The 19,899-nt window shown below is 45.4% G+C and overlaps 1 protein-coding gene across 1 annotated transcript in view; it reads left to right on the plus strand.

Annotated features, from left to right (window-relative positions):
* Positions 1-19,899, plus strand: part of FHOD3 (formin homology 2 domain containing 3) — a 383,665-nt gene that overhangs the window by 253,357 nt on the left and 110,409 nt on the right. The window contains exons 9-10 of the mRNA XM_081097145.1: positions 4,208-4,351; positions 11,767-12,008. Of these exons, the coding sequence (XP_080953271.1) occupies positions 4,208-4,351; positions 11,767-12,008 (386 nt within the window). The remainder of the gene's footprint in view (positions 1-4,207; positions 4,352-11,766; positions 12,009-19,899) is intronic.

The raw sequence follows: 19,899 nt of genomic DNA on the forward strand, positions 1-19,899 counted from the left end.
AGCACAATTTTAAAACATAAAGAGGCTATTAAGAGTGCTAGGGCTGCTAAGGTGTGAAGGGCAATTAAAGAGGCAGAAAAGATATTGTTGATTTGGGTAAAGGAAAAGCAGTTAGCCAGTGGCAGCATTTCAGAGGCAGTGACATGTGAAAAAGCGAAGATGCTTCCTGCTGACCTCCTGAGAGACACCCCCTGGAATGAGTGCTGAATGTGATTCCTTTAAGGCTGGTAGGGGGTGGTTCGTTAAATTTAAGAAGTGTTGTTTATAGATTTAAAAGTACATTAGACATGTACTGCATATAAGAAAGATTAAAGAAAGAAATCATTTGGGGGTCTGGAAAGGATTAATTCAATTTATATTTTTTCTAATGGGGAAAAAAAATCATTCGATTTTTGAACAAATTGTTTCTCAAACAGCCTTCCAGAAAAAATTAAGCTCAAGAGCCAAGGTTAGTGTTCTCTCCTGATCCAGCTGAAATTCCCTCAGGGGGGCAGATACTGGCCACCTCATAGAATAGGATGAGTCAGGTGAGGGCCTGAGCAATAGGGGTGTTACCGTGGGGCTGGCTGGAGTGTTGGGGAAGGAAGATGTCAGGGAGCCCAGGCAGGGGTGCTGCTCTAGCAGGGCCAAGGGGAAGGTAACCTAGATGGGATTCATGCTTAGCATTTGCCTATGTTTTTATATTTTATTTTATTGTTTTTAAATTGTCATACAGAACATTGGCTTTTTCCCTTTGGTATTTAGCTGTATATGTTTTAACACATACACAGTTGTGGATGGCCTTCATAATTAGGATCGAGCACATCTCCCCGCAAACCTCTCTATTGTTATAATGACATCCTGGTCCCCGTTCATGCCCCTGACAAACCCTGGTTTATTCTCTATCACGATAGTGTTGTTATTTCAGGAATATTACATGGGATCAGATGGGCTGTATCCCTTTGAGGCTGTCTTCTCTCAGTGGGCGAGGTTTATCTGATACTGGCTGGACTGACAGCTCTCTCCTTCCTGCTCCTGGGCATGTGCATTGTAGATACTCCACAGTTTGCTTATCTCTCCCCTCCACTGAAGGAGATTGGGGTGTGTGTAGCTTTTGGTTTTCACCAATAATGCTGCTACAAACGTCTGTAGGCTTTGGCCACACTGGCTTTATCCTACGAGAAAGATCAGATGGAATCAGTGAAAACCCCTGGAGATGAAAACAAAATGTCTGTTAGGTGCCTGTCAAGATCTAGTTGTCAGGAGGTCTGGAAGACAAGATCTGAGAGGAAGCAGGAAGCAGGCCGTGAGGTGTCACCTGAGGGTGAAGGCGGCAGGAGATGTTTTCCTCGCAAACAGTTCTGGAGCTGCCACCTTTGCCAGAAGGAGGCGCTGTGGCAGTGAGGTGTCAGGGGAGAGCTGAGAGGGCAGGGTCGGGGAGAGGTGGCTGTATGGCAAAATGGCCCAGCACGTTAGAGAATAGCTGAAAATAGGTGAATGTGTTTCTAAGATGTACAGTCCCCTCCCGTGCAGGCGGAGAAAGAAGCTGTATGTGTTTGTGGCGAAAGCTGCCTCCCGTGTAGCCACAGCCACACATGAAAGGCAAGGAACGCAGGCTTGGCTCAAACCCATATTTTCACAGGAAATGACCACAGACCTCTTAATACACTCAGTTCTGGGCCTGTTTTAGAGCCAAGGCTCTGTGAGCCTGTTTGGTTCCATAGACCTATTTGTTTAATTATTTGATAGTAATCTTCCCAACCAATCATGGTTGGGCCTGCTAGAGGGATGGGGATTAGATCAAGGAATTCAACCCCCTGGAAACTTCTGAGCAGAACTCAGTAGGGAAAAAGGAAAGAAGGAGGGGACCAGAGAGATGAGGACACTGCCAGAGGCCTCTCTCGGTGCCTCATCCTGGCCCCGCACTGTTGTATAGAAAGCTTTCAATCCGACACCAAACATCAACTCATCGCATTCCTCCAACTGTGTGTTTGGCACAGTCAGCCATCAGCCCTGCCCTGGCCTTGGTGTTGCCATTTCCACCTCCTCATCCTCTAACCAAGTTCTAGAGACTGAACCCAAAGGATGGGCTTGTTCTGATGGTAGCCTTCTTTGAGCAGGTGCCCACTTTTTCAGGTAGCTTTGGGAGCCAGGCCGTCCAGTGGGCTAGTGTGCCTGCTGATGCCTCAGGGACTGCCTGGCCTGGCGCCTGCAGACACTGGCGCGCACTGGCACACCTGGCCACTCAGGTGCGTGCACCATTGATTATAGCTTCATCTGGTTCACAGCCCCCTGCTCCTTGGCCTCGCTGGGGCACCTGACGAATGAACTGGATCTCAGTTATTTCTCATTCATTTCTGATCTCAGTAACAGTGAGTCGTGTCCTCTTGGCTCAGCCTGGGAAGGAAAAAGACTTTGTTTGCATTATGAATAAAGACATTTGTTCCAATATTAATAACCCCAAACTAGAAGTGTTAGGGAAGTGGTGTTGTGGAAAGAGCATTAGGAAAGTACTGGTTTTTTTCTCTTGGGGCAGTCGCCATGTTTACAATAATTTTGAAATGTATATGCAGGGTTCTTAGAAATGCAAAGGTAGTGAAATAAATAGGGACTAAAGGTCTGTGTCTGAAACTGAAGGCCAGAATGACTTGTGTAGAAGGCATGAGTGTGTGAAGAGATGAGAATAACAGCTCTGAGAGAAGTTTGTCCTAGGCCTTCAGTAACTTCCCTCAGGCTAACTCCTTCCCTCCAGGTCTTTATCTCCCTCATTCATAAGATAAAAGACTTGTAGTAAGTCACCTCAACAGTCCTTCCAGCTCTTTTTTTTTTTCTAAATATTTATTTTTATTGATTGCAGAGAGAGCGAGGGAGAGAGAGAGAGAGAGAGAGAGAGAGAGAGAAAGAGAGAATCATTGATCAGCTGCCTCTTCCATGCCCCCTACTAGGGATGGATTCCACAACCTGGGCATGTGCCCTGACCGGGAATCAAACAATCGAACCGTGACCTCCTGGTTCATGAGTCAATGCTCAACCACTAAGCCACACCAGTTGGGCTAAAGGTCTTTACAGTGCTAAACTGAGGCCTGGTCTGAGATCATCCTTCTTGTAAGAGAGGTAGAATTCAGAGAAGTCGGCTGTTTCTTTCCTGGGTTATTTATGTATTTATTTGTCTCTAGGTTGCTGCTTTGGAATTTCTCATGTTTTCCCAAATTTCACAGACCAAAGAAAGGAGAACCATTACATTGTTATCACTCCAGCTGTTGGTAGATTGATTTTTTAAAAATATATTTGTATTGATTTCAGAGAGGAAGAGAGAGGGAGGGAGAGGTAGAAGCATCAATGATGAGAGAGAATCACTGATCGGCTGCCTCCTGCATGCCCCCTACTGGGGATCAAACTTGAAACCTGGACATGTGCCCTTGACCGGAATCGAAACCAGGACACTTCAGTCCATAGGCCAACGCTCTATCCACTAAGCCAAACCATCTAGGGCAGTAGATTGATCTTAACAGGAGTTGCCGGTCACTGACTATGTTGGTTTTCTATTGCCGTGTAACCAATTACTACAAACTTAGCAGCTTACAACAGCACAGATTTATCACCTCACAGTTTCCATGGGATGGGGTCCAGCACAGCCTGCCTGGTCCTCTGCTCAGAGCCTCACAAGCTGCTGTCAAGGTGTTGACTGGGGCTGGAGTCCCATCTGAGGCCTGGGGTCCTCCTCCAAGCTTTGTGGTTGTTGGCAGAGCTCACTTCCTTGCAGCTGTAGGACTCATGGTGGCTTGCTGCTGTTTCGGAGCCAGCAGGATAATCATTCTCCTACACTGAGCTCAGGAAAGGCCTCAGCCCACTCTAAATGGCTCACCTGATTAGGTGAGGTGATCTCCCAGGCTAATCTCCCCGTTGATGAACTCAGAATCATCTGATTTGAGACCTTCATGACATCTGTAAAGTTCTGTCACCCTTGCCATGTAATGGAACCCAGGCATGGGAGTGTTCTGCCTATACTCAAGGAGAGGGAGTACAGAGTACCTGACTAACGGGGTGGGATCTTGGGGTTCATGCTGCTTACACCACAGAATGTTTTTCTCAACTGAACTTGCTATCTGTCTTCCTTTGCCCCCATAATGTTATAATCACGGTCACTGGCTACCATGTATAACAATGCTCTGAGGGCCTTGAGACAGTTCCCTAAGACATGTCTGTGTCCTATTCTTTCTCCATCCAGACGTTGTCAGGATTGCCAGACCAAGATACCTTCTACGACGTGGTGGACTGCCTGGAGGAGCTGGGCATTGCGGCCGTGTCCCAGCGGCACTTGAACAAGAAAGGGACTGACCTGGACTTAGTGGAGCAGTTGAACATTTATGAGGTAACAGAACATGCCTTTTGTAAGGCATCTCCCAGCTTGGACAAATGTCAGAGGCCAAGGTCAACATACTCTAGACCTGTGTTTCCAAGTGTGTTGCAGAGCTGATCTAGCAGAAACTTGGTAACTTGCTTATTTATTTATTTATTTATTTATTTATTTATTTATTGCTATTTTAAGTTAAAGAACATGCATCCTACCAGCAGTACTTTTATTCAGGGTGAGGAAGAGAGAGAGAGAGAGAGAGAGAGAGAGAGAGAGAGAGTTCTTACACTGAGTAGGGGTTTAACTTCAGGCAGGGCCTGCTACATAATTTGTAGGGCAAAATAAAAATGAAAGGGGGAATACTGCTGTTAAAAATACTAAACATCTTTTTTACTTTCTTCACTGGTCCTCACCTTGTTATGGTGTCTTTTTATTTGCTGTTAATGTCATTGTAAGGACAGGAAAGTTAACATTTTAAAGCATCAGCAGGAGTTTTACTGTTCATTGATATTGTGCACTGCCCGTTGACAATGCAATTATAAGAGCTTCTAGCCTGTGTGCAGAATCAGCAGAATGTGGAGTCTGCCCCTCCTGCATGCACAGGTATTTTGTTCTTACCGGAACAGGGAAGAACTATGAAAACTAGCTCAGCTATTTTTATTTCATTTCTTGGTATGTGCTCATTTTGTCAACACTCTATCTTCAATTCACTGATGACTAAGGAAGGCTAGAAGGAAAACGAACTGTGGGCTATGGGCTGTCCTATCTTCTCATTTTTTTTATATGTTATCATTTCAGCATAAGAGGTTGGCTAATATGGGAAAGTAACACTGTTGAGAAAGGGTAGGATAGAACCTTTGCATTACCATCTCTCTCATTTAAAGCAAGTTCTGGTTTTAATGGAAAGCATGGCCTCTGGGGCTGTCAGTGACTCTGCTTAGCCATTCAGAGGTGTGACACACTCACCTTGTACTCACTTGTCGTCTCACTGAACGCCCATGTATCAGGGTCTACCAGAACTCTATGCTTATGGGTGTGTGGAATGGCAGACATGCATATTGCGCCTACTTCCTCCAGCATGCACCTGCTCCATCGTCCTACTGGACTTTACTTACAAAACCAAATTTAAAGTTAAAATTAATAAGAATTTCAAGATGGTGAAAGCAGAGCCCTTGGAGTCCTGTACACATGCCTATGAAGCAGGCCCTGCTTTGGGCTGTGCATCATAGCTTAATGGCCTGTTGACTTGAGCCCTAATTGATCCCAGTGGGCCAAATGCCCCCTGTTATTCAAGTTATTGATCTGATGTGACTATTGTCTGGACTCTAAATGAAGGTTGGAGCACATTTTGTGAGGAGCAAATTACATTCCTTGTTGCTAAGCCTCCTCATCCCAGTTTCCTTCCATGGCCAGTGGGGGACAGAATCTGGAGACATGTTTCCTCTTGGGTGGCGTGAGGTCTGAAGGTCTGAGACCCAGGAGAGCCAGTGATGTAAGTTCCTCTTGGAGTGCAGAGGCAGGAAGAAACACTGTCCCAGCTTAAAACCCTTGGGCAGAAAAAACGAATTCTCTCTTGCTCAGCCTGTGTTCCCCTCAGGTCTTCACTGGCCTGAAACAGGCCCCCCATGCCAGGGAGGGCAGTCATTTTACTCCGTTTAAGCACTTTGAATGTTAATCTCATTGAGAACCCCCGCACAGACCTGTCCAGAGCATTGTTTGACCAAATGTCTGGGCATCCTGTGACCCAATCAACTTGATACACACAATTAACTACTCTAGGCCCCGGGACACAGCAGCCACCTAGTCAGTCAAGGCCACTGTCCTAAAGGAGCACTTATTCTGATGGGGTGCAGACAGTGACCAAGTACATGAATAAGCTGAGAATCTGAGATTGTGAGCATGAAGAAAAGAGGATGAGGTGGGGTGAGAAACTGAGGTGTGGATGAGGAAGGCCCATCTGAGATGACAGCCTAAAGAGACAGTGTCGTAGAGAAGGGCACTGGAGGAGAATCCAGCTTGGCAGGTGTGAAGAGTCTAAAGGAGATTGGTGTGACTGGAGGGTAAGGCCTGGGAGAGCAGCAAAAGCAGAGGCTGGCGAGGTTGGCATCCTGCAGGTGCTACATCCCATGGGGCCTTCTCTGCTCTCTCCTTCTTCCTAACTCCCTGCAGCTGAAAACAAGGTGATCCCCCTGAGAGTCATATCTGACTATGTCATTTCTGTTGAAGAAAACAAACAATATTGAGTGAATGAATGGATATGTGAGTGAATAAATGAAACCCTTTTTCATGGCCAGCAGGACATAGCCCAAACTGCTTGAGTTAGTACAAGGGCCTACACAGTCTGTGGCCTCATACCCATGTGGCCTTTCCTTTTGCCATTCCTAAATGTCTGAAGTTGCAGCCATGTTCAATATTTCCTCTTTCTCGAATGTGAAAGACAGGTCTTTGGAGACCTTCTCTTGACCCATTCTCTTTTCTGCACCTGGAGAGTATTCTTCCTTCCAGTTCTCAAGTTAGCAAATGCGTGCTCCTCCTGTGGGAGTCACCTCAGGTGTCTTGCATCCATGGGGTTTCCTTGGCAAGGTAAAAGGGGTCCCTGCTGCTTATCCCCTACACATTGTTTCTAACCCAGGGAAGAGCACTAGCTTATGTTCACACCCTGGACTGAACAGTCCTCAGGATGTACCAGTACTTGCTTGTCTGTTTCCCTTTGAGCTACTCTACGTCAGATGTCTCATTCCTCTCTCTAGCTCCAGTACACAGCAGCACACCTGCCCAGAGTAGAAGTTCAGTAAGTGCTCAAACGTCTCTTTTAATATCACATGTCTATGACAAGGTGTTTGTCAGATGCTGGGTTGAAGGAAGGGCATGATTTAATCAGAAAGCAGCTAACCTTAGAGGGAAGATGCCCTGAGTACTAACTCAAGGTGACAACTGAGTGCTGTATATACCAGGTGAAGCCAGGATTTTTATTTTGTTCTGAAAGCTAATGCAGTTAAAAAAAAAATTTATTGCCTCAGGACAACTACATTCAGTATACACAGGGCAGCAAGAAGGCCTGTAAGCAAAGCCAATATTTTCCTCTATGAATGTTTGTAAGCAATTAAAGAAAACTTGGTTGGGCTTCTAGAATTCTTCCTAATAGTGGAAGATATCTGGTGACCATATGTCCTGGACATTCTGGGGACAGGCCCAATTCCATGTAATTTAATTCCATTTCAGAAAGGTGATTTAATCGATGTTTCATTCACTTGAATTTTTATAGCTTTATATAATTTTACAAATACGTAAATTCACAAATCAAAATAAAAAGAAATCTTTTGTCAGATTATGTGTTCTAACTTTCAATTCTCAAAATGCAGTCCTAGTAATGGGAAAGGCATCTTAAGGCTGGAGACTTTGGGGGTGAGGGGTAAATGGTACTTTTAGAAATAATTGACTATTAGGTTAACCTCTTAAGATCCTTCTTTGTTGTAGGGGATAAAAAATGTCTATCAGTTAGCTCTTGGGCATAACAAATATGCCAAAAACTTCATAGCCCGAAACAGCAAGTGTTGTTTATGGTTCTGTGGGTCAGAAATTCAGACCTGGTCCAACTGAGAGATTCTCATGCAACTGCAGTCATCTGATGGCTGGACTGGGGCTAAGAGTCTATGGCCTGATGAACCTGGTTTGGCATTTGATGCTGGCTGTTGGCTGGGCCAGGCTAGCCTACACCTCTTCATATGATAGCTGCATTTTAACACCAATACTTTTCAAGCCTCTGTTTGCATCACATTTGCTGATGTCCCATTGGCCAAAGGAAGTCACGTGGATAATCCTGGACTCAGTGTAGGAGGGGGCTACACAAGGATAAGTGCTATTCTCTGGGAGCCTAGCACTGTTATGGTCTGCCACAACCTGTCAGCAGCTTAGTTCCTTTTTGTTTTTCTTTTTAATATATTTTTATTGATTTCAGAGAAGAAGGGAGAGGGCGAGATAGAAAAATCAATGATGAGAGAGAATCATTCATCGGCTGCCTCCTACATGCCCCCTACTGGGGATTGAGCCTGCAACCCCAGTGTGTGCCCTTGACCAGAATCACACCGGGGGACCCTTCATTCCACAGGCTGATGCTCTATCCATTGAGCCAAACCAGCCAGGACATTTAGTTCCTTTTTGAAATTGTACCAGGACTGGCATCAACTTCACTTAAAAGCTCAATTAAGTTGTGTGCATATGAATTAAAACGAAAATGTGGAATAGCAATATGGAAAAGGCTCACATCTGTTATATAAAGATGGCTGCCAGTCATGGATGTTAGTAGTAGTGTAACAATACCAACTCAAAGAAATGCTAATAGCTTTTGGCCTCCATCTGGAATGTTGAGATTGTTAAATATTAAGAAATTAAGAGAATAGTGGTTATGGTTTTTAGAAATCCTAATCTTTTGGTTATTATATGGAAATGTTTACAAATGAAATGATATAATTGTGGATTTACCTCTAAAGAAAAACTGGCTCTGTAGGGTTGGGGCCCACAGGGTATGGGGTGTAAATGAGACAAGATTGGCCAGGAGTTGATCACTGTTGAGCTATCACAGGTGATGAGCACATCACAGTCTTTATACTCTTCAACATACTTAGTGTGCTTTTGAACATTTCCACAATAAAACATTAGAAAGAATGCTCAGGTCATTTAGTAGCCTCAAGGGCTGGTGAGAGTTGTCACAGATACCACCTTGAACTGCTCCTACCTGCTTTCTCAGTGGGGTGGGGCAGGGAGTACGAGCAGTCGGTGCTCAATTCTGGAATCTGCTTGCTCCTCATCTGGGTTTTAGTTTACAGTGTTCCACAGTTAATTAAAAGAGTGAGAAGGGGTCCAGCAAATGAATCACTGCATCATTTGGGTGAGAGTAAGGATCTTCCAGGACAGGGTTGCTCTCACCCATGGAGGACGCTTGCTGCACTTAGAATTAACTAGATTCCACACCACAGGCTCTGAATATGTCTCATAGTGAGTTCTGTCCTCTCCAGGTGTTTTCTGGCTCTTAGGTTTCTTGCCTCTAATCTGTAGGGCTCCCTAGAACCAAAAGAATTTGGAACTGTCACTATAGCCCTAATGTAAATGTAAAATCTCTCTTCCTGTCATCAGCAGACACTGGTGAGTCTAGGAATTATCTTGTAAAAACAAAACCATGAGCGAACATCAGCACCAATTTCATGTTTTGTTCCTGACTGCCAAGCCCAAGCTCTGCCCCTCCCACCCCTCCATGCACTCCTCTTGTTTTAAGGAAATGGATGTATTGTTGAGGATCTGAACTTAGAGAGGCCCCCATTGAATTCCACTTTATGGTGTTGCTTTGATAATTTTTCCAGATTTTTTTTTCCATTTAAACTCTCTGATTGTCTCTACCTTCCTTGACAAAAGGCAGTTGAACTGGGTTTCACTTCATTCACGCAGGGAACTGGGAGCCGAATGCTATTTGATCTTTGGATCTCTGAGGTTAGACAAGGAATTAGAACTATCTGAACTCTACTCTAGCCCCTAATCTTATTATTCCAAATGTGTGCTTAATAAGAAGCAGAGTCAATACCCAGGTCAGAATAAGTTCAAATGGTCTAGAATTTTTATCTCAAAATGAAGAAAAAGTAATTGACAGGAACTATTTAATATTTAAAAACACTGTCCTTGGTTTGGTACATAATCATCTTCAAACTTTCCCCAGAGAATGCCATTTAGAGCGTTAAAGTTGAGATGATAAATGTGATTAACCAAATGCATCATTTCTTAGTTCTTCCAGTTAAACCAGACAGGGGACCCTTAGGAACAAACTTTCCAATGAGATTTTATAACAACAGAGTTTTTTCTGAACTCATATCAATTTTTACTTCAACCCCCCCAAAATGATGTCTGGTTAGTAAATTCAGAGACACAAAAAAGTCAAAATAGTCTTAAATTGCCTTTCTATATCTGAGAGTTTGTTATAAAATATACCTAGCATAGAGACAAGAGTTTTCACTAAATCGACCTTCTCTAGATGCTGGAGCTGGAGGGGATGGAGATGGGGCTGATAAAGGGTGAGTGCTGTCCTGTGAAACAGCCATGTCTCAGGTGCTCATTCCTCAGAACTGGCACGAGAGTGGCCATCTGGCCTTGACTCAGCCAAGCCCACCATGTTTGATGAACAGTGGGCATAGGGGATCACTGATTTTGCAGTAGCCAGATTTTCTGAGAATGGGTGATATAGGCCATATGGTGTGATTATCTCTCTGTCTTTATATTACTTCTCCATTCTCATATCAGGACCAAGTTGTGAAATGTGACTAAGAACACCCAAAGGCTGGATCACTTGCATCTTTGGGGGCGTGAGACTATGGGACTCCGTGGTTGCCAAGCCAGAGAGACTGCTGGCCTTGGTGGGGCCTGGCTTACCTGGGCTTGGAGGTGGCTGATCCGCCAATCCTGTGTGATGGAGGAATTTGTGGGTATCCCAGGCCCCTTCATCTGAGGACATAGGTTGGGGAAGGACAGTCATAGTGAGTACCAGCCACAGGGAATGCCCTACTCTAGCTGCTTTACATAAATAACCCTAATGTAAGTTATTCCTATTACAAACCTGCCAATGCAATACTATTTTCCTCACTTGGTGAGCTGGAGAGAGGGCAGGCCATTTGCTACAGGTCACGCCTGTTTGTTAATGGCAGAGTCAGCTTGCTGTGTACACAAAAGCCTAGTCCGTGACAGCTTGTGCCCTTCTTACTGTCCAGTTTTGGAGAATGTAGGCATAAAAAATTAAAGACGCTGGAGATACAGATGGGTCTCCAGGTGGCTCAGTTTGTTGGAGCAACATCCTGTATACCAAAAGGTTGTGGGTTCTATTTCTGGTTACAGGTTCTATCCCCGGTCAGAGGCAAACTATCGATGTTTCTCTCCCTCATATTGATGTATGTTTCTCTCTCAACATGTCCTCAGGTGAGGCTTAAAAAAGATCTGTGGGTGAGGTTATTCCCTCACCTGGATCCTGTGGCTCCCATCCCCGCAGAATCCTTGCTGTGCTCTGCTTAGCTCCCTCGTTGGGAAAGCAAGCTCAGGAACCATCAGGAACCACTGGGCTTCAGAGGGGCCTCTGCCTCCGGGGTCTGAGAAATGGCAAAGCTGGGCTGCAGGGTAAAGATGCCATCTGATTACAGAACATTCCTCAGACCTGCTTGGGACATTGTTTGCCCTTTTTGTATCCGATTGATTGGGAAATGCACAGTGGCAGGCGTCTTTCAGTTTGCAGACTGGGCTTTGGGTGGGTGTGACTGTAGGACCTTGCAAAGCGGAGGCTGCAGGTTGGGGAGAGACTGTACATTCTCATTAGGACGAGCCTGAGGTGCACAGCCCGCCACCCCAGGGGCTATGAAAGGATGTGAAGTCTGACCTTCACTGGGTGTTCTCTGCTTTTGCAGGTGGCACTGCGGCATGAGGATGGTGATGAGACGGCTGAGCCACCCCCCAGTGGGCGTCGGGACCGGAGGAGGGCCAGCCTGTGTTCTGGGGGCGGCGTGGGCGAGCAGCGGGGCCTGGACCGCAGGCGCAGCCGCAGGCACTCAGTGCAGAGCGTCAGGGGTCCCCTGTCGGCCCCCACCAGTCCCTGCTCCCAGGCAGCTCCAGGATTCAAGCCCAGTCAAGTGCAGGATCTCCGTGAAAAGTAAGCATTCAGTTGGAAAAGGGCGTAAAGATATGAGGGAGGGAGGCCCCAACTCCCCAGGTGCCTATCACCCTCACCCCTTGCTCCCCTGCCTCTTCTCTACCATTAAAACACCGCCCACATTCCCTCGGGACTACCCAGGGCAAGGTGGCCCTGGTGACAAGCACAGATTTGTTCTTATAACCCCATGAACTCTCTAATTCACACACTTGTGTTTTTATATCATTTAATATCAAAGTTAACATCTGCTTTTAAAAGCGGTGCTTTATCTAATGGAAAAGAATCCAAAACACGAAGCTTTGGCCTGGAAATAAATGGTAGGCCACCACATAAATGTGAGAGTCTTGAGATACTCATGACAATACATAGTTGAGGCTAAGTGAAATAGCACAGATCTCTGAGTTTTAATCTATTCGTGCATAAATATAAAATATATAATTGTATATACATATAAAGTTTCAGTAAATACAAATGCCATCACTTAGTCAGTCATACAGCAAGCATTTTTATTAAGTGTCTATTATAGGCCAGGACTGTTTGAAGCCAAGAAGAGATGTGATTGGAAAGAGGTGATCTCTGTCCATAGGAACCTCACATCTGGGCTGGGAGAAAGAAAGAATGAGGAAAGTCGATAGGAAGAAATGGATAGACTGACAATTTCATGAGAAATTGTGCATATTAAAAATATAAAGTTTGACAAAAGCCAAGGGAATGCGAAAGTGGTTCCATAAAACACAGGTGCAGCAAAAGGATGGCCATGCTGCCCTGGGGCCTGGGGCCAGTTCTGTCTTCCCGATGCTGTCAGTTTACTAGGATGATGGGGTTCTATGGACCAGTCCATGCCGACCTGGTCCACTAGGCTGATACACTAATGCCCGTGCCCCTCTTCTTGCTACCCAGGGTGGAAGCCCTGCTCATTTCATTTGGGTGGAGCATTTTCCCCATCATGGAGATCCACCTGGAGCCAAAAGTAGGTCAGGAGGCTGCATGGTGGACAAGAACAAAACTCAGAATAAGTTGGGTGACCATAAGAGAGTGATCAAGATATGTCTCTTCCTCTCCATGCCTAAGGGACCACCCACCCCCATGGCTACAGAGAAGTGCCCTGAGTGGTCTGATATTCACAGAATCACTTAACGGATGAGCCATTGGGTGTCTTCTCTTGCAGGTGGAGGAGGGCATTGGTCTGGGAGTGATGTGCAAGGCACTGTCTATGTTGACACCCTTCTCTACCATCGGCCTCTAGCTACAGGTTTTTCTGTTTCTGAGAGTCTGTGTACAACAAGCTCTATTTTAGTGAAAAGAATACCAGAACTTCTAAACAGATTGATGAAAAAGAACATCTACTGTGGACATTGCACTTTGTGATTAAGATCTTCAAGAAACTCAGGCAATGTTCAAAAGGCCCTTGAAGCTCTCTCTAGCTCTGCTTCTAGTTAGTTAACTTTTGAAAAATCAGCGTGGAGAGAGTAGAGGAAAGTGTTTACAATGGGCTGAAATTAAACCCACCAAAGATGCTGAGGGTAAGAGGTAGGAGACCTTGTCAGCAGCACTTGGTGATCTTTTACTTGTGTAAACATGACTTGTGTCATGTTTGTTCCTGTTCTGTTTCTTGCTGTTACACTTTTCAGAGGTCTCTATGTTGTGAGTTCAGGCAGCAGTGCCCTGTGATAGGTAATGGCAGTGGAGTGGACCATCCTGGGCAGCGTTCCCAGTTTTGAGGCGCTGGGCTGGGTGGGATCTGGGACAGAGAGGCCACAGACGCTGTTCTCAGAGCTGCTGTCTCAGTCTTTTCGACAGGGATGCTTTTTCATTTTACTGAAATTATTACTTTCATGTACATTTTGTAGCATTTATTTGAGAAAAATACATTTTCTAGCTTGTAAAGGCAGATAAGGTTTTTATTTTAAAATTTTGTTTTATTGCTTAAAGTATTACAAAGAGTATTACATATGTCTCCTTTTTTTCCCCCCTTGACATTCCTGCGGCCTTCCCTACCCCCAGTGTCTTATGTCCATTGGTTATGCTTATATGCATGCATACAAGTCCTTCGGTTGATCTCTTACTCCCCCCTTCCGCCCCCAACCCTCCCCAGCCTTCCCGCTGTAGTTTGACAGTCTGTTCGATGCTGCTCTAGGCAGATAAGGTTTTACATGTTGATGATTACGATGTGGCTTAATCCATAAGGCCTGTTGGAGGGATTTTGCTTCATGGCCCCAAAACAACAGCACGATTTTGGCAGAGCTGAGAGTGGGATAGAGGGAAAGGGTGGCGAGAAGCAAAGTTGGAAAGGATCTCTGCATGCATAGCTTAGTCACCTGCTCAACATCTGTACCATTACCTTGGTACCAAGTAATCCATTGTGTTAGATTCTCTGTAGACCCTGAAAGACACAGAAGCATGCCTGACCTAGATTACTCTCCATCTACCTGAATGTTCTGGCCCGACGAACTGCTAACTTGTAGCAACATGTCCTCATACGCCACCCAGGAGGAATCTCAGGCAGGATTTTATATCTCTGTAACCCAGCCAATGCTGACATTTTTGAAAAGAAGATAAAAATGTTAGAGTCTAGAAAGAGATTCATGACATCCTAAAATGTATATGTCAACCTGCCCTCAGATGGCCCTTCTACATCATGTGACCATTACATCATTTAACTCTCACAAGGACCTAGTCCTAGACAGAACAGGTGTCATCCTCACTCTATAAGTGAACAAGCAATCGGGGTTGGTGCCTTGAGACGAATCACAGGACTAGGGGGCTGAGCCATGGATTAAATCCAAGCTGTGGGTCTTTGCCTTTCAATGACTGAATTGGACAAAACCACTTCCCAACTAACCATTCTTAACATAGTCATTGAGTGAGATTTACCCTTCTGACTTTTTAGAGAGGGTATTTGATTTTATATGTCCTACTGGTGTGTTCCTATTGAGGATAATAAAACTTCAAAGAGAGTTGAAAAAGAGAAAATAGACTTAGGCCTGCTAGGCTATGTGTGCTGTAATCCTAAGGACTGATAAGACTCAAAATTCATATTGCTTTGTTTTGGTTTCTGAAGAAATAGAGACTAAACCTCATCAAACACTTCCCAAATAAGATATGAGTTGATTGGTCATCTGTCACCTAAAAGTATCTTCGTGATTGTGTTTCATCTTTGTACTTAAATTTGGGGAGAAAAAATGTTGGTACTTTTCATTTTTTCCCCAAGAAAATTTATTTGTAGCATCTAATTAGCAAAAGAACGAGAGTCTCTGGTTTAAATGTAATAGTATATAATCATAGGACTAACAAGTCTTCAAGGTTGTCTGGCTCTGAGCAGGGCCCTCCCTGTGCACTCCAGGCTCAGGCTCTCTCCTTCCCAGGGCACCCTGTTCTATCCGGGATTTTTCTGCTTGTTAGGACAGTCATCTGACCTCCATTTGCTCCATAATGTTATAGCTCTATTACTGCTTAGCATTCCATTATATGGATAAAATTTCCCCATAACATTTTCTTGTTCATCCTGGTTCTCACCTCTGTCAGCAAACACCAGGTCTTGGTCCTGCTCTGTATGTCATTCTTTCTGATCACGAGCATTGCATGGGACTTAGTATATTCACTTTCCATTTCATCCTGTTGATTTCCACACAACATTCCAACCCGTAGAGGTAATGTCGAACTTCCTTCAGTCACTGATGTTAGTAGTTGTGCCATCCAGCTGTCAGGCTTGTATGTATTTTAGTACACATGGCACAGAAACCTGGCAGGTTATTGATGATGGCAGCTGATTGGGAGTGGATGGTACAGACTACTGCCACATGCCTCAACGGCAAGGGTAGCATACTTCCTCGGTCAAGGGGCAGATGGTAAATATGTTAGACTTTGCAGGCCAAGCGCTATGGGTTGCGACTACTCAACTGAATTCTGCCTTTGTAAAAGCAGTTGCCGTCAACAGGTAAGCAAGTGAGCATGACTGCATTCTAGCGAAACTTTATTTATGGGCGCTGAGATTGGAACGTTACGTTTCATGAAATATTCTTTTAAATCCCTCACCCCCCAACCATTTCAAAATGTGAAAACCATTCTTAGCTGCTAGGCTGTATAAAAGCAGGTGGTAGGCCAGATTGGGCCTACGGTGTAGCTTGCCAACCCCTCTCCTGGGTTGTTGAGGGAAGCTGGGAGGGAAATGGCCTGGAATCGGCAAAGAGGGGTATGTGGGGTCTGAGAGAAGAACCCACCATGCTATGGAGAGGTCTGTAGAGAACAGCATCCTTAAGTTCAGGGTTAGAACAAGGAGTGAAGAGATCCTGGCTATAGGGGATTTGGCTGATGGTTGCTCATGAGTTTCCACAGCACAGTGGAATATTGAGGTAGGTACTATTATTATCTCCATGTGACAGGAGGGGGAACTGAGGCATGAAGAGCTGAAGTGTCTTGTCCAGAATCCCACAGCTAATATACGGTGGAGCTGGCTTTAGAGTTCAGGAGGTCTGGCTTCGTAGTTCCCATCCTTCACGATTTTATTAAACAATCCCCTCTTTCCCCCTGTGAATCTGTAGGTATAAAACAAATTTACTGTGTACTTGGCATTAGTAATTCATAAATGCATGTTGCCATCTTTTTATATTATTAAGTTTAGATTTTTCATGTCAGTACATTAAAAAAAGCATTGCTTCATGTTCCATTGTATGGAAATACCTTCATTCATTTTGCTATGGCTTGATTCCCGTTTTTCTGTAGTACCAAACTTGCTGTGACACACACACACACACACACACACACACACACACACACGTTTGTGCACATGTTAGCATTCTTTCTTGAGAGAATTTTACAAGTAGAATTCTAGATCAAGGACACAGACATTTTAAATATTGAAATCACCACGTTGCTCTCTGTAACGGCTAATCCAGTTTGCCCTCCCACCATCCGCTGTGACCACTCCCCACACCATCACCAGCACTGGATGGTACAAGTTTTCGGAAGTTTTGTGATTCTGAAAAGTGCCATGTGCCTTGGCATTGCCATTTGCAGTTTTGATGACTGCTGAGGTTGTTCATCTTCACTTAGTTCATCAACTATTGACCTTTTCTTTTCTGAGTCGTGCCTGTTTGTTTCTCTGCTCATTTGTCTCCTGCGTGATGTGTCCTTTTAAAGTGATGAATAGCTACTCTTTGTTTTTCATACGGAAACTTTCAGATATAAAAGCAGAGAGAACCTACGTATTCTGTGTACATTATAGATAGTAACTCTTTGACAGCTATGTCACAAATATTTTTTCCCTGTCTTTCAAATATCTTTTCATTTAACTTATGGTGCCTCTTGCTGTATGCACAAAATATATTGCTAGCGTGTCCAGTCTGTGAGTCTTTTCCTGTGTGGCTGTTAGGTGTCATGTTCTCTCAGGACAGTGTGTCCCCTTTCTAACCGCAGCCTCCCTGTGTTGTCCTGGGAGAACACAGTTCTTTCAACCTCTGAGATAAGTAGAAGGAGCAGTAGCGACAGCAGGAGCCAGCGTTATGGAGCACCTTACTTTGTGCTGGCTATTGTGCTCGGCAACTTTACACATGTTGTAAATCCCATGAAGAAGGTGGCAGTGTCTTCCCCAGTTTCCAGATGAGGAAACTGAGGCAGAGAGAGGTTAAAGGACTTGCCTTAGACCTCACAGGTGGGAAGTGGCACAGCTGGGTTTGACCCCAGATGGCCCTCGTCCAGAGCCTGCACACACTCAGAACCAAACACTCCTGGAGCCAGTCTCTGAGCCTATAGAATGTTCTCAGTAGTAATGCTTTTTTCTCTTTTGAGGATGAGTTAAATTTGTTGAGAAAGCAAAACATCACGCAGAGCAAATGTTTACTGGAGCTTGGAAATTCTAATGAGCTGTGTTGAGTATAGTCACTGCTTGACTTTGATCCTGAAAGAACCATCCTGATTTGCTTGTTTTTCTCGTAAACTGGCACGGCAGACGGGTTCCTAAAGAGGAGCTCCAAAAGTGTCAGAGCAATCATTGAAGCACTGGGGCAAGCCTTCAGCTACACACAGCAAACCAGCCATAAGCTTGGTGATGGGGGAGGAAGGGAGGTATAGAGAACAGAAACTCATGGTTGGGAGGAAGCCACAGTTACTGTCAGTTATTGGAGGCTGAGCTGTCCTCACTTTTTGAGGATCATACTTGATGCACACCAATTAGTGTGGCCCAGTGGGTGGTGGAAAGAGGGGAGCCAAGCCCTAGGGCTAAGCCTCAGGGGAGGGAGCTGGAAGGAGGCAATTGGAGAGAGTGGTGTTTTCTGCAGGAGTAGGAAAGGGTGTTGGCACCTCGCCACCACCACAGGAACGAGTGGACAAATGGGGCAGCCTAATTATGGAACCGCGTAGTGTGGGTGAGCTCATCTTCCTGTATTTTGACAGGAAGGAGATAAGTTGGGTGCTGGGTTGCAGGCAGTGCAGTCCTCTCTGGTCTGTCTGAGGCCTTGTCTACAGGATTTCATTGCCAGGGGTCACAGAATTCATTCCCCTGTTAGCTGCAGGGTCTATAGCAGAAAAAGAGACCACCCCCCCCCCCCCCAGCTCTGTCTTGGAAACAGTTGGCAATGAGCAATGGATTTGCAAGCAAAAGACATTATGAGAGTAGTAGGTGTTACGTAATTGGTGTGAACCTACAAAATCTATGACTTGGGTGACGGGCTTAGTCCTGGCCCCTGGAGGTTTGGCCCAGTGCAGTACGGCAGCTGAGGTTGTTGAGAGCACAGGCATGGTCTTTGCAGGCACAGACCCCGCTTCCTCCCCAGACTTGGCCGCGGTCTCCTCCACTGCAAACTCAGGATGATGGTACCTCTTTAACAGGGTTGGGGAGGGAGTTAAGAGAGGCAGCCCAACTGTGTGCTCAGCTCAGTGTTGTTATTATTGAAGTCACTCCATGCCCTGGAGCTCTCCCAGATATTGTTCTATTAAAGAAGGTAATTACCAAATAAATATGGACATGACCTGGAGAGAAGTGTGTGCACTGGCATAAACACATGAGAGGATTTCGCAACCACCACGTTAACAACCACTGGTACCGTGAGTGGCAAGTAGCTACTTGGGAAGATTTATCTGATGGTAAATGACTCATTATAAATGGGATTCACCCACAAGGGCTGTGACCTGAGGTAGGTGTGATTGGAGTACAGCCCACGCTTCTGATTTATCATTTCGTGTCCAAGAGGCTCTGGTTTCCTGAATATTGAACAAGGAAGGCACATAGGGGAGAGGGCCGGGGACAAAGGGTGGTCAGCTTGTAACTGGGAAAATCTCCACCAAGAAAAGGCTGCGGCATTGAGGCACGAGGGAGGTCACTTTACACAGCCCCTCTGACTTCCGGGCAGGATTCCCCGTTTCTCAAAGATTCACTGGGACCAGATGGCAGGTTTCTTGGGAGATTTGGATTTTCTTGAATTGAATTTGGGCAACTTTCTAGATTGGGATGAAAATGGCCGATTTGGTTCTTAAAACTTAACAGGGATACTGATGAATTTTAAGAGAGTAAGTGAGGTAGGTTTGTGTTTCAGGAAGGCCGCTCAGAGGAGCAGGAGAGTGCCCTGGAGGAGGGCCGACTGCAAAGGGGGGGGCGGGGGGGCAGGGGTGATGGGGGGTAGAGGGGGAACAGAGGGGTGGAGGGGGAGGTTGGAGGGGGGCGGGGGGACCTTGCAGCAGGCAGGGACAGTGGCAAGTAGGGGGAGGGGATGAGATTCAGGACATCACTTGTGGGACAGTGGCTGCATCATATGGTGAGGCAGAGGAAGGAGAGGAAGGATCCTAGGTGATTCCCACGCTGCCGCTAACACAGGGTCAGGGGATGATTGTAAGGCCACGTGGTGAGCTTATGCCATAACCCAGTGGAAACGAACGGAGTGAGCCAAGATGCGAATGG

This window comes from Myotis nattereri (genome assembly GCF_964212035.1).
Source record: "Myotis nattereri genome assembly, chromosome: 8".
NCBI lineage: Eukaryota > Metazoa > Chordata > Mammalia > Chiroptera > Vespertilionidae > Myotis > Myotis nattereri.